Source organism: Strigops habroptila, chromosome 8 (genome assembly GCF_004027225.2).
Source record: "Strigops habroptila isolate Jane chromosome 8, bStrHab1.2.pri, whole genome shotgun sequence".
NCBI classification, from domain to species: Eukaryota; Metazoa; Chordata; class Aves; order Psittaciformes; family Psittacidae; genus Strigops; species Strigops habroptila.
In genome coordinates this window covers 53,766,747-53,780,360 of record NC_044284.2, presented here as the reverse complement: position 1 = coordinate 53,780,360, position 13,614 = coordinate 53,766,747, and the positions used below count along the sequence as shown (strand labels likewise).

Sequence of the window (13,614 nt, the reverse complement as noted above, 5' to 3'; positions counted from 1 at the left end):
AAAGAGGGGAGGATTTCAAAGGAGACTTGGCTTCACAACTGAAATCTGGGTGATAATTACTCCTGTTTCATTCAAATCCCTCTTATTCACTAAACAGGGACATTGAAAAGACACTAAAACACATGGAGGGTTCAGGTATAAACTTTACAAAGCTTAAAACTACTCTGTCCCAGCAAGGCTCATGCTTTACATGACACTTTAATCCTACTCATTTGCCAGATTCACCCTAACTGTAAACAAAGCTTTGAAATGAAAGCTTAAAAGCCTGGTTGGGATACATTAAGTTAACCAAGAAGACACTCTTAAGGCATTAGTTTAATGACAATCACAATACAAGTTGCCAGAGGTTTGTGCGTGTGAGGATTAATATCTACAGGAAAAAGAAGAAAAGGGGTATGTCCCCTGTGCTTTCCACCTTGTTTGGCAGCATAAGGCCATGGTAAGCATGGTTTGTTGCTGCTCACAGGGGGCTCTGGGCTGAGGCTGGCTGGAAGACAGGGAGATATGGGGATCTGGGGAGATATGCAACCCAATGCTGCACACCAGTGTTTGTGACACACCTGGATAGGGTCATCCGCTCTCTTCAAGCCAGGTTTTCAGCGATCCAGTCCATGCAGTGGCTCCTGCTTCACACAAGAGCCTCCTTGGCTGACGAGACCCCTCTTGCACAGGCACTGGGGCGTAGGATGGGTCTCCCGCAGACCCCCCAAGATCTGGAGCTGGGTGCTGCTTTCCAGAGAGCCCTGTGGTAGGAGGATGCAGGTGGCTGGGGGACAGGAGCAAGCCACAGCCCAGCCCTCCAGGCACCCAGAGCCCCCTGGCTCTACCAGCACTTGAGTTAACACCCAGAGATGCCAGAAACTTGGAAAGCCATTTCTGACATTTGCTTCCTGCTCCAGCGGGGCTCCAGGTTAACTCCTGATCTGAGGCTTTCCAGCTCAGCCGCCTTTTCCCAGCGCATCCCACACAGGCAGAAGAGCAGCATGTCCTACACACCCCATCCACTCAACATTGTTTTCCTTTCATGACAGTACTTGGTTCTCCACTACCTGAGCAATCCTCCTGCTCGTGGTGCAAGCCCAGCAGAGTCCCAGCCTGGCACCCAGTGATGCTGAAGTGAAGGCGGAAAACCCAGAGTTTCAGGAATGTGTCTGGCTCCAACTGCTCGAATACTTAGACAAGACTTCGAAAGTGCTTTAGTTTGCAAAACATTGCAGGATCAGGTCCTGGGAACAAATGTGAGCTATGACAAGTGTCCTTTCTACTGACTGTCCTTGCAAGTATGTTACAGACAGGACGCGACTTTGCAAACTTTCACTACATGGAAGATCTCTGTCTATTGATATCTTCTGTAGACACCCAAAGTGTTTTAAGGCATAAGTTTTTTCACAATGCCCTTTCCGAGCAGGGCTATCACTAAGGGAAAAGCACAGAAGCTGCTGCTAGGAATGGTGTGAAAGCTGAGAAGGTGAAGCTGAGAGAACCAGAGAGGAGATCCAGAGCCCAGTGCTCAGACAAAAGCAGTAGACCAGAGCTAGACAAGTTTTTAGAGACAGATGAAGCCCCAATTTTAAGAAGACAAAGAGGAATAAAGCATTTTCTTCCTTCCCCGCTCATACTAGAGACACTCTCAGTTTCTACCGAGCACATGGGATAAAAGAATAAAACGCCACAAGCTTCCAAGTTGTGGGCAAAAGCTGACTCCTTGGGTACCCGCCTGTACACCTAGCTTTTGGTCACGATGAGCAGACAGGGAATGAGGTGCTCAGTTTTGCACCAAAGCGCAACTGACATCCAGCTCCTCCTGAAGCAGGAGGAAGCTGCGATAGCGACCACAAACTCCTCTGCCTCAGAGAACACCCTTTCAAATCAGGAGAGAATTCCTAGTTGTCACTTTTACCCAGAGGATGTTTAAAGTTAAAAATGCTAAATCCAGGGATTGGGAATTCTGCCTTCAAACCTGAAGTCCTGTAAATGCAGAACATCCGCCCGGCCAGTGAACGTACTGGAATTCTGGTTGAGTTTGTTGCCAGGAAGGAGAGCTACAATCTCCTAATGTGATGTGCTAAATCACAATTTCACCTGCCATGTATTCCCTGCTATGCAAATGGAAACCATCGAGTCCAGTAAGAGCTGCACGAGCAAGCCTTGCAGATGATGGAGAGTTTATTTCAGCCTTTGCATGGCTTGGCAGTAGTTAGTTACCATTCACGTTTTAAAAACTCATAGTAAAATAGTGTCACTATAAATGTAAGACATAAAAGTGTCACAACAGCAGCATGAGTCTGTCTCCCACCAGTTACAAGACAGAGAATTTCCTCTCTCCAAGGTCCAGCTGGAGCCAGAGGAACAGCAGCACTGGACATGTTGGAAGGAAAAGCTTTATTTTAAAAAAGTCTTTTCTAACAATAAAAGTTATTTTTTAAAATAGTAAAAAGAAGTAGCCAGTGTTGGGGTTTATTTTCCTACAGGGGAAGGAAAATATAAACATCTTAAATATTCATTTAAAATCCAGTGAATTGGTTTAGTGGGGTTTTTTTTGGTAACTTTCATTCCAGTTACACAGGAAGAACCCAGGGAAGAGAAGAAAGTCCATTTGTGAGATAGTTTCTGCAGTTAGACCATGCACCCACCTCCTGGGTGTGCTCCTCCTTGCTCCAGGATTGTCCTGGGGTGCCCTGCTGCAGACAGCATCCCCGGGGTCGGGCTGTGGAGAAGGGGCACACCCTGGGCATGGGAAGCCCTGCCTGGCAGATAAAGCCGGAGAGTGTCTTTTCCAGGAGGGGATGGGACAGGAAAACACATCACCTTTCCTCCAGCTAAACATAAGCTGAGAAAGAGGTGAGTTAGGTTCCCCCATAGGTGTGTGTCCACACACAGCCAGAAGCTGGAGACCCCCAACCCCACCCCAGCTGATCCCCACAGCGCAGAGAAGTCCATGTGTCCAAAGATGCTTGTGGCAGCCTGGAGACATCCAGCCAAGCCTCTCCAGACCCCATCACATGTACCGCTCTAGGCAGGCAGGGAAATTGGGCTGCCTCATGTAGGAGTTGCTGGAGCTGAACTGGCCGAGGGGCGATGCGGAGAGACCCAGGAGCTGCTCGCTGTGCTCGGCGCAAGCAGGGGGCCTCATGGTTGGCAGGGACAGTCTGTTGGGAGCCCCATAGAGCTGCTGGCTGCCGGGCGAGTAGCTGCCCTGTGCCACGGGCAGGTGGGGGGGTGAGGCAGCATAGGGGTAAGCCAAAGTGTTAGGGCCAGCGCGGCCCAACAAGCCGGGGCTGACAGGCTGCGCCTGGAAGCAGGAAGGCTCGGAGCTGCCGGTGGAGCACGTAGGAGCCAGCTCAGGCCCGGGCAAGCCCAGTGATGGGTGGCCCAGCTCAGATGGTGGCGAGGGCTGCAGGGCCTGCTGCCCGCTGATGAGGCTGTCGATGCTGAACATCCTGGGATGCTGCGCCGGAGGTGCTGCCCCGGCCGCATAAGGGTGGAAGACGGTGCTGGAGAGCTGGGGGCCATAGCCAGACGAGCAGAGAGTGTTGGGGTAGGGTGCTGCTGGTGCTGCAGGGCGACCGGCGGGTGGGGGTGTGAAGGCGCTGGAGTTTTGCATGTAGCCGGGATAGGTGGTGATGTCGGTGCGCTTGAAGCGCTTCCTCCGGCGCAGGAAGCTCCCGTTGTCGAACATGTCCTCTGCGGCCGGGTCCAGCGTCCAGTAGTTGCCCTTGCCGGGGTGACCGGGCTCCCGGGGGATCTTAACGAAGCAGTCGTTGAGGGTGAGGTTGTGGCGGATGCTGTTCTGCCACTTCTTAGGGTTCTCCCGGTAGAAAGGGAAGCGCTCGGTGATGAACTTGTAGATGCCCCCTAAGGTGAGCTTCCTCTCGGCGGCGTTGGCGATGGCCATGGCGATGAGGGCGATGTAGGAGTAGGGGGGTTTACCCCGCTGCACCGGCCGCTTCCTCCGGCGGCCGCCGGCGGGAGGCGGCGGTTCTTCGGGGGGCGGCGGCGGCGGCGGCGGAGGGGGGCTGCTCCCACCGCCCCGCGGCTCCGGCTTCACCGACGGCGGAGACCCCCGGGGCGGCCCGGGGGAGCCGGGGCTGGCCGCGGCGGCGGGGCTGGGCGCCGGCAGCGTGCACATGCCTCTCAGGCAGGGGAAGCCGGCCGCGTTCATATACGGCCCTCGCCTTCCTCCTCCTCGGAGGATGGGGGGGCGGCGGGAGAAAAAGCCCCCCCAGGGGAAGGGAAGGGGGGAAAGGGAGGGGACGGGGAGGGGGACAGGCGCCACGGCAGCTCCCGGTGATAGGGAGGTCGGTCCCGAGCCGCTTGGCAATATATAGGGCGGCCGCCCCCCCAGAGGGGTGTGCGGTGCCCGGCCCGCCCCGGCCCCTCTTCCCGGCGGGAGGAGGAGGCCCCTGGAGAGGGGTCCTGACTCCCATGGCTAAATCCCCCAGCCTCTCCCCAGGGCTGTACCTCGCAGCCATGCCCCCGAGCGATCCCTCCCCGGGGGTCCCGGGTGCCAGCACGGCGGCCGGCTCCGCTCCCGGGCCATCTTTTGCTTTCTTTTTAACTGGTGTTTCCTCCCGGGAGAAAAACTGAACAAAACAAGTCCCCACGGCCAGACTGGGACGAGACTGGTGCAGCAGCCAGCCCCTAGCAGCAGAGCAGGTAACCTCCCGCCGGGATCACCCCACCGCTTGGATTTCGTTGTCTTTCTTTCCCTGGGAAAAGTGCTCAGAGGCGGTTTCTCCCCGAAACCAAGCCCATCGGTTTAGTTACTTTGCAGCCTGCTGAGACCTTTTGGGTAAGGAAATCCAGAGAAAAGTGGTTTGATTTTTTTTTATTTACTTTTTTTCTTTTTCCAAGAGAAAGGAAAATGGTCCGCAGAGCTTGGGGATGCCTGCAGGTACCTCCTGTGGGATGGGCAAGGGATGCAGGACAGGGATGGCATTTGGGGGGCAGACAGGAGAAGTGGGGATTTCTCCATCACTGCAGAGGGGCTGAACCCATGGCTGAAGCTTAAGGAAGACACCGGCCTCAGAAAGCCCTGCTGGGTTTCAGGGGAAAACTCTTCGGATCGTATCCCACACTCCAGAGCCAGCTGGCAGAACCGCAGCCCCCCATCCATGGCATAAGCCAATACCAGAGCTGGAGCGCTGCTGGCTGCTTTACTGGTGCAAAAAAATCCACAGGCTTTCACACCATCCTCACCCATTCCTGCCAAGCATCACCTCTGAGCCAGATGCCTGTCCATGGAGAGGCCGGCCAGGGGCAGGTAGGGGAGCCACTGCATGAGGGTGGGCTGGACAAGCCAGGGAGACTTCTGCAGCCAGATTATAGCTTTGTATGTAGCTACATGTCTGTGTCGTGAGACAACAAGTGCAAATGTCTACAGCATTAATGCACTAGCAGATCCCTCCATATAGATTAAAAATTACAGCCTTCACTTCTGTAATTTGTAGTACTTCCAATAGCAGAGCAGGACAAAAGCCTTTTTTCACAGAGGCAAATAGGTGTTCTTACAAGGTCGTATCATCCTCTTCCCTTCCTTTTTAACCTAAAAAGCCAGCCAGCCTTTTGGAAAAGAATCTTCAGCTGCTTAAGCATTTCCTAGCGGTTTTGAATTCACCAACTAGGTTATTTCCCACCACCGCTCATTCCCTGCTTGTGTCTGCATGCGTTTTTGTTCTCGCTTTATTTTTCCTGCAGATAGTTGAAGCTCTTCTTCCATTCCCCAGGGCTCAGGCAGGGAATCGTGGGTCTAACAGAGCTGTGTTGGGTCCAGTCCTGGTCTGCTGTTGGAGTAAACTGCCTCAGATTCCCTTCTGCTAAATGAGGATAACAACAGGACCACAGGCACAGGTTGAAGGACAGAGAGCAGGTGAGAAAGGGTGAAACACAGCCTTAGAGGCACAAACCTTCAGGGAGAAAAGCATATCAAGGGAATAGCAGGGGGCATTTTTTCACCCTGGGAGAGCTGAGGGAAAAAGGATTCATACTTCACACGGAAATTGAGCAAATACCAGAATGCGGCCAGTTAGTTTCAGTCAGAGGATCCAGCTTTTTCTCCCACTGCAGAGGGCAGCACGACAGATGCCCAAGAAGGGAGTCACCAGGATGCACAAAGAAAATTCCACCCCTGGGGGAGATGGAAACTTTCAGCTCTGCAGACACTAACAGGCGAGATTTTCATGTCAATGCAAGGACTTTAATGTATTTAATGTAAGAATGGGTTTGGGAGGGGAAAGGATTATGGGGCGTGAAAGGGAAACAACTTTTTTCATTCAGTCATATCAAACAACCCTTGCTTATCACTATCTCCTTTTTTTATTAGTCTAAACATTAGAAAAAGAGTTGGAAATGAAAACCCAACGGTATGGCTGGGTCTGGAGCTGCCTGCACCTGAGATCACATCTAGCACAGAGACATCTCAGCTGGACAACGGGGTACGAAGACCCAACTGTGTGAAGTGTTTACAGTCCAAGGCCCTGATCTCATGTCATTTTACACGCAGTGGGAGAAGCCCAGGCCCCATCTCGGGCTGGCTGAGACTCCAGCTGGTGAGTAGTTACTTTAAAGCTGATGGGACCATTCAAATCACTCTCAACTTCACCGGGTTAGGACCCAGATGTCAAACTAGTTTTGACAGACGGATAAAACAGCGGGATGGAGGCAGGCAGGAGCACACAGGCAGGAAACAAACTGTGTTTTACCACCGAATAAGGAAAGCCAAACCAGACAGGCTTGGATTCCCACATATGCTTTCTCACTCAGGGTGCTTTTTCTGGCCCAGATCTTTTATAAAAAGGTGGAAGACTGTAATAAAGACAGCTACCAAACAAACGCAGTCTGGATCTCTCTTTAAAATGAAGTGACAAGGAAGAAATAAATCACATTTGCTAAATATGTGTAAGTTTTGCCAGTATCTGCTGCCTTCTGCATCAGTTCATCCTAACAGAGTATGCAGAGTGATTTCAACTGCTCTTTTACCTCCAGCTCCCAAACCATTTTGCACTAGAGCTGCAGCCTCCTCTAGAAATATCGCTTTACAGCATGGGTGAACTTCTTTCACTGCAGAGGAACAGGGCTGTGCACCCTCAGAGAGCTGCTGTTCCAAGCACCCCATGCACCCAAGCAGGGATTGCATCAGTAGCACCAGCCCACATTTCCAAGCTGCTCTTTGCAACCATGTGGGTTACAAAAATATGCATTTGCTTGCACCAAAACAAAGCCATCTTCTGCTAAACCACATGCAGTATGAGGATAACTTGGTGGGATGTTCACATTCTTTAAGATGGCCATGCTGAAGACTCCAGTGTTTTTGCCCTGTCTTGGGTGAACCAGTAGTCTAGGTGTCTGCACTGGACAAAGTTGCATTTGGAGCATCTTTGTTTGCAAAGCCCTTCCCTTAGTCATGAAGCAGTATCTCAGCCACCCCTGTGACATGCAAGGAAGAAGAGGGGTGGGAGCCCTGGTTCCTCTCCCAAGGACTGTCTCAGTGAACAGTCGAAAGCATCCTCCAGCCAGCACTGGCCTCTGAGAGATATTTCAGTGATACATGACCTGCTGATGGTGCTCTTAGCGTAGCCTTGAGACACCCCAGCTAACGACCAAACATTTGGGACTTCCAAATGCTGCATGTATACGGCTGCCTTGACACAACAGCAGTTGGGCCCATTCCCACCATCAGCTCATCCCTGTCTGAATCCCAGATGGAGACTCTCAGAAGCAGCTTGGGAGACCCTCCCGCTACAGCTACTCTGCTTCACCACCAGAAGGTGAATTGAGTCACTCACATAAGAGCTCAGTACATTAAGATGAGGCGACTACAGCTAGGGGGAGGAAATCTTTTTATTCTGGGAGATTTCCCTTATGTGAAGCCAGTTGTCAGAGGAGGAGCATGTGATGGAGAACAGAAATGATAGCAAAACAGAAGACTTGGACAACTCTGCAGCTTGTAACCACAGCTAGCACACATGCAGGAGTTGGGGCATCAATCTGCTTGGATACAGGATCAGCAGCCATGCAAAAACCAGCTCAGGACACTAGGGAATGACACTTGGTGTCAAAGGAGCCACAAGTAAACACCCTTCCTGAGCTATTCCACTTGTTCAAGATGGAGGAAGTGGATAACCAAAGCAAATAAATTCTTCCTGAGAATTAATTCTTTGAGTCAGTAATGTCTTTGTAGGTCATTGTGCAGCAAGGTCCAGGTAAAGTAATTTTTTCATGAAAAGTGTAGATAAAGCATATACCAAACTTAGGAACATCAGGGAAAAAAAATCCCAAAGAAAGAAACTTGCAAACTACTCTTCACCTTTGCAGGCAGGTGGTTGGTTGGGTTTTTCTCCCCACCACAACCAGTCCAGATTTCCTCCCCCTGTAAAGTTTTCTTTTATTTGTATGGAAATAAAAGGGATGGGAGAAAAAAAACCAAACCAAAACCTTCCTTTTTTGTTGTCCAAAAATAATATTCTTAATAGAAACATTTATTTGGTTCAGCTGAAAGGGAAACAAAAGAATTATGCTGAGGGACTTGAGCTACTGAAAGCCATGATTCAGGGGCAAAATTTGGCTTGGAGTTTTGGAGACTTGCTTCAATAAACTTTGGTGCTATTTTTATTCAAGACAAACATCAATATTTGGGTAAAAAATTATTTCATTTTCCCTTTTCCTGGAACAAAAATACCCCAAAATTCCTGCCTTAGGTCCATAGCTCATGGCCAAAACCCAAGCCTAAGAGAAAGCACAAGGGCCAGGCTGAGCTGGTCCCTCTCCCTGGTGGCTCAGCTATCCAGTGGTTTCAGCACAGCAAGAAAAGCAAAGCCTGGGTCATGCATGGGGTTAGTAAGAAACATCTAAATGTTTATTTTTATAAAGCAATATTAAATAACCTAGAAACCCAAAGGGGCTGTTATGTCACTGTAATACAACCACAGCACAGGTCAGAAAAAAGCCCTCAATGAACCTGCCCAACCAAGAAGCTGCTCCAAGCAGAGGACAGGCTTGAGTGTCCTCTGTCCCTCCTTCTATGCTGGAAGGGTTCAGGCTATGCATCACACAGAGGCAGTGGAAGAAACCATCACACAGAATTACTGAGGACAACCCCTGCAAGAGCAGATCTTCAAAAGAGACCTCAGCCTCCTGCTTTCCAACTACTTCCAATTCTCCTTAAAGAATTGTTCCTTCCCAATAAAACGCTGATACACACTGACCAGGTTTTCCAGATTTTTGTTCAGAGGATGTAAGGTAGGTGGTTAGAGCTTGGTGCCCTGCAGGATTGTTCTGCAAGACTCATTGGTGGTCTCTGCTTTCACCATATAAACAGGCAGCAAGGTCCATGTGAGAACCTGGCCCATTGATCCTGCTAGAAGCTGCTGCAAATCCATCTGAGGATCATAAGAACAGGACAAGAACAGGAAGGAAAACTTAGCCAGGCACTACAGCGGGAATATTTTGTGCACTCCCACGTGATTTCCCTCTCCCTGACCCCCACACCAGGTTATCCTGAGCCCTCCCCACACCAGGAATCCCTGCCTCTGCCCCAGTGCTTGCTAGCTGTCATGTGAGAGGCATTTCTGCTGCACAGACCCTGTCTACACCACAACTCCAGCTAGCCTCCAAACCTTCAGAGGCTTGTGGTTTTCAATGAAATCAAGGCACTGATGCCCAAGCACCCAGACACTGCACAGCAAGGCTCCCAGGCAAGGATTTTCCCTTTTCCTTGTCCATTTGCTACTCTCTTACAACTCTCAGACCTACGAGCTGCAAGCCCCGGCAGACAGTTAAATCCCACTTTGCTAGCTCGCTACCCGCTCTCTTTTTCCTCTGTTTAATGCTCCTGCCAGCAGCAGTTTAATTCACTCCAACCATAATAGCCTTTTTCCCTCCCCTTAGGCCAGGAGCACACCTCTGTCATGGTAAATTTCCCTCTGTCTCTTACCTTCAGCCTGATCTCCCTGCAGCTGGGCTGGCAGGTTGTTTTTTTCTCACTGCTTAAAATGCTTTTGAAACAAAGGCTCTTTAATCCCCCCAGCCTAGCCAGGCACCTCTGTCAATCCCCTCCTGGTAGTGCAGGAGGAGCACGAACCTCAGCAGGAGGTGCAGGGCACCCCATGAGCTGGTGGGAACAGGTAGATTGAGGCTGAGTAGGACATAGGGTGTCCTTAGGTGGTGATGGAGCAGGGCTGGGAACAGGGAGGGTGTCCCTGGCAGGGCACAAAGGTGGAGCCATGAGATGGTGATGGTGATTTGGGGGGAAGGAGAGCAGAGATCCTACCACCCTGCCCACATGCTTGCTTAATAGCCTGGAGAGGGGTCTCCAAGGCCCACAGTACTGATGGGGAGCCAGAGGCTGGCAGTCAAGCGTAACACCTCTGCTGAGCATCTTAAAACCTGGTGAGAGAAGCAGCAAGCCCAAGAGCAAGACACCCCATGTTCCTCAGTCACAGAGAGGGTGGCCTAGCCACTGCCTAGCCCTTCTGCTTCAAATGGGTACATCTCACCACATGTCTATATTAGTGGAGAAGCTGTCTGTCTGGAGGGGAGACAACTCAGTTAAGGTTGTGAAAACCTCATCCACCTGTGAGACCACTCCACAAATGAACAATAACTAAAGTTTCATGCAATGACTTCAGAGAGCATGTGGTGCAGGAAAAAGGTCTCCAGCCATGACAGGCCAGTGTTCATCACATCACTTCCTCGTGATAAGGCAAGAGAGATGATTCAGACTCAAATCAGACTGGACAAATATGAATCACAGTGTTTGTCTTGCATTCCTCCTAGCCAAACCATCCCTTCCTGGTGCTACTTGGGGCTTGGAGAATCATCCCAGACATTTCCTTATTCTGGAGGTCCACGGAGATCCGGTTACTTCATTTCCATCTGCCACTTCTGAAGTGCTGTGTATACTGGGGTCCTCCAGCTGAGATAGGAATCTTCATATCAGAGCAGTGTTTGGTGTAGGTAGGCAGCTGGCACCAGCATCCAGGCCCTGGGCAGCTTCTGTCAGAGCCAAGTGCCTGGGGAGAATGTTCATGGTTCATCCATCACTGCTTGCTCTGAGCAACTGCTCTGGAGGATCACACCACATCACTTCTCTTTCTGCAGTGGTACCCCAGCTGCACCCTAGCTAGTCAAGATGTGGCCTTTGGTGAATTGCTTCTGGATGAGGAGCAGTTAATGCCAGTCACCAGCATATTTGGGACAGATCTATGACCTAGGGAGATTGGTTCACTCAAAAGCAGCCACTCATACCTCCCAGCCCCTCCAGCAGCCGATCCTAGTATCTCTGCTGGGGCTCCAAGCACCTCTCACACCTCTTTCTGTGGGCTTTTTGCCTGGGTGCCTACAGCTCCCAAGGCTGTCCTGCCCTGCTCATGGTCCTCACTCAGGCACTATGACACAGGTCACTGATTTGCCCATCTGGTGGCAGGAAACCCTGCTGGTCCACACTGGTGGACTTGAGAGAGGTCCAAAGCACTCCCTCTCATGGTCTTGCATCTTCTCTGTTCATGTTAATAGCTTGAAGCCACATTGTAGCCTATACCAGAAGGGTCAATAGGATGCTTGAGAGGAACTGTAGCTTTTAGTAACATAGCAGGCTGAAGGGTTCTCAGGATACATTTAGAAGATTGACAATAAAGTCAACTCCATCTGGTATACTTGAGTATAAACATTGAGGGAGACTCCTTTAGACTAGAAGCTTGGCTTGGATCCTGGATACTCAACAGGATATGTGCAAATCAGGACATTGACCTCCCTTACCAGCTCAGCTTGCACTACATTTCAGCCCAAAGGCAGGCCCATGAGCATGGACTGGAGACCACACAATATCAACCTCAAACACCCTTCTTCAGAAACATCCAATACAGTATGTCCTTGGGGAAAGGTCAGAAATTATTTTTCCCATTTCTAGATGGGGATAGCAAGTAGAGCATAAAGGACTGACTCATCTGGGGTAAAGCAGCAAGCCAGTGGCGTAATCAGGACGACAGTCCAAATACTCTCTAATGGAACCAAGAACCTTATTCATGTTGGCTCTGCAGATGCACCTAATCAGCATCTCTGGAACCTTTTCTCCATACATCTTGTTGTTTGACTTCCACTGTGTATACTGCATGCATTTAAGTTTTGTTTGCATGAAATACATTTGTTACCATGAATCTATAGGATGGAGCTGATGGCTTAACCAGATAGGTTAGGTTTCCTCAAAACCTTCAGAATTTAGCTTTTGAATAGGAATGGGTAAATAACAGACTGTGGTAAGAGAGCACAAGACTCTTCTTTTTCCACTGCAGGCAGAACATCAGTATTTGTCTTACCTTTCCATCTGCCTGCTCCACCTGGTGGGCTTGAGAGGAGAGGGCTCAGTAACAAGGAGACCATCTGCAAAGTATGCCAGGTCTGCTGAGACCCAAGATGCCAAGGGAAGGGAGGGATTTCTATCCCAGGGATGACCAAGATGATGTTTTGTTCTTGCAGAAGCAACATTGAATGAAATACTTCAGCAGAGCTTCATGACGGGAGCCAGGCTGGGAGGGAGGTGGGGACCCTTAGTGCTATAGGAAGAAAACCTCTTCAAAATGGCATGAAATCCTCTTCTAGAAAACATCAGTTGAAGATCTTCAGGAGACAACAGTGGCAGGCCTGATACAGATTTCTGCAGGCCCAGGAGAAGTCAGGAAGCAAAACTGAGCATCAACTGCTTCCTCCCCTTTTCTTGGACAGTTTACAGTATTACATACGACTCTTTCGAAGATGCTCAGATGATTGAATATTATCCATTTTCTTTCCACCAAACTTGGAGGGCACAAAATTTACACAAATGTTCCTGCCTTGTATCTCTCATAGCATCTCTTCAAAGACCTAAGAGATCAAAAATGGACAGCTTGTTCCCCACCACACAGGGAGGGAAACCGACAGAGGGAGGCACACAGGAAACCTGTAGCAAGCCTGGGAATGGGGCAAAGAAGAAAAAAGTCAGGATCTGGTCATCACTTTTCCAGCATAAAAGAGTCTGGGTGAGGTTTGTAAGAGCAATTTAGGAACCCAGCTCCCACCCAAACCAAGGAGAACTGGCATTTGCTTCCTGCCATAAAGTTTTTAAAGAAAAGAAAAATCACCAGCAACAAAAAGCAGTCCTAAGATGCACAAACATGTTCAGGCAGAGTGGAAGCCAAAAGAACTGTCTCGAGTCCCAGATGAACAGCACGTCAACACAGAGATATGAGATACGTACTTAACCTCAGGGCTGATGGGGTTAAGAGGAGTCCCAATGAGCAGCCAGCAGCATCCCAGCACCCACCGGAGAGAGTTCAGCAGCTTCTACCACTGAATTAGCTGGTTGTAAACAAGTCCTAAGGAAAAGGAGGGACAGATGCAGCCTCCAGCAGTCAACAAAATCCCAGTGGATAAAAGATGAGCAAAGGAGGGTGGAAGGCTTTTTCAATAACCAGGTGTCTGTGCTGTAAGCATCCCGTGGGACTGAGGTTGGCCTCCTTCCCAGGGCTGCCAACCCTTGTGTTTTCATCACAAGTTTCTCAGGGTGGGAAGAATTTATTCCCATTGAATTGTTTTGTTTTTCCTTACACTACAGCTGAGAAGTCCCGGTTTCAAAGGACAATG

The 13,614-nt window shown here is 50.1% G+C and overlaps 1 protein-coding gene across 1 annotated transcript; it reads right to left on the bottom strand.

Annotated features, from left to right (window-relative positions):
* Positions 1-2,998: 2,998 nt before the first annotated feature.
* FOXE3 (forkhead box E3) lies at positions 2,999-4,129 on the bottom strand. The gene has a single exon (XM_030495256.1). It carries the CDS (start codon positions 4,127-4,129, stop codon positions 2,999-3,001), a length of 1,131 nt encoding a protein of 376 aa, XP_030351116.1.
* Between the last annotated feature and the right edge of the window lie 9,485 nt (positions 4,130-13,614).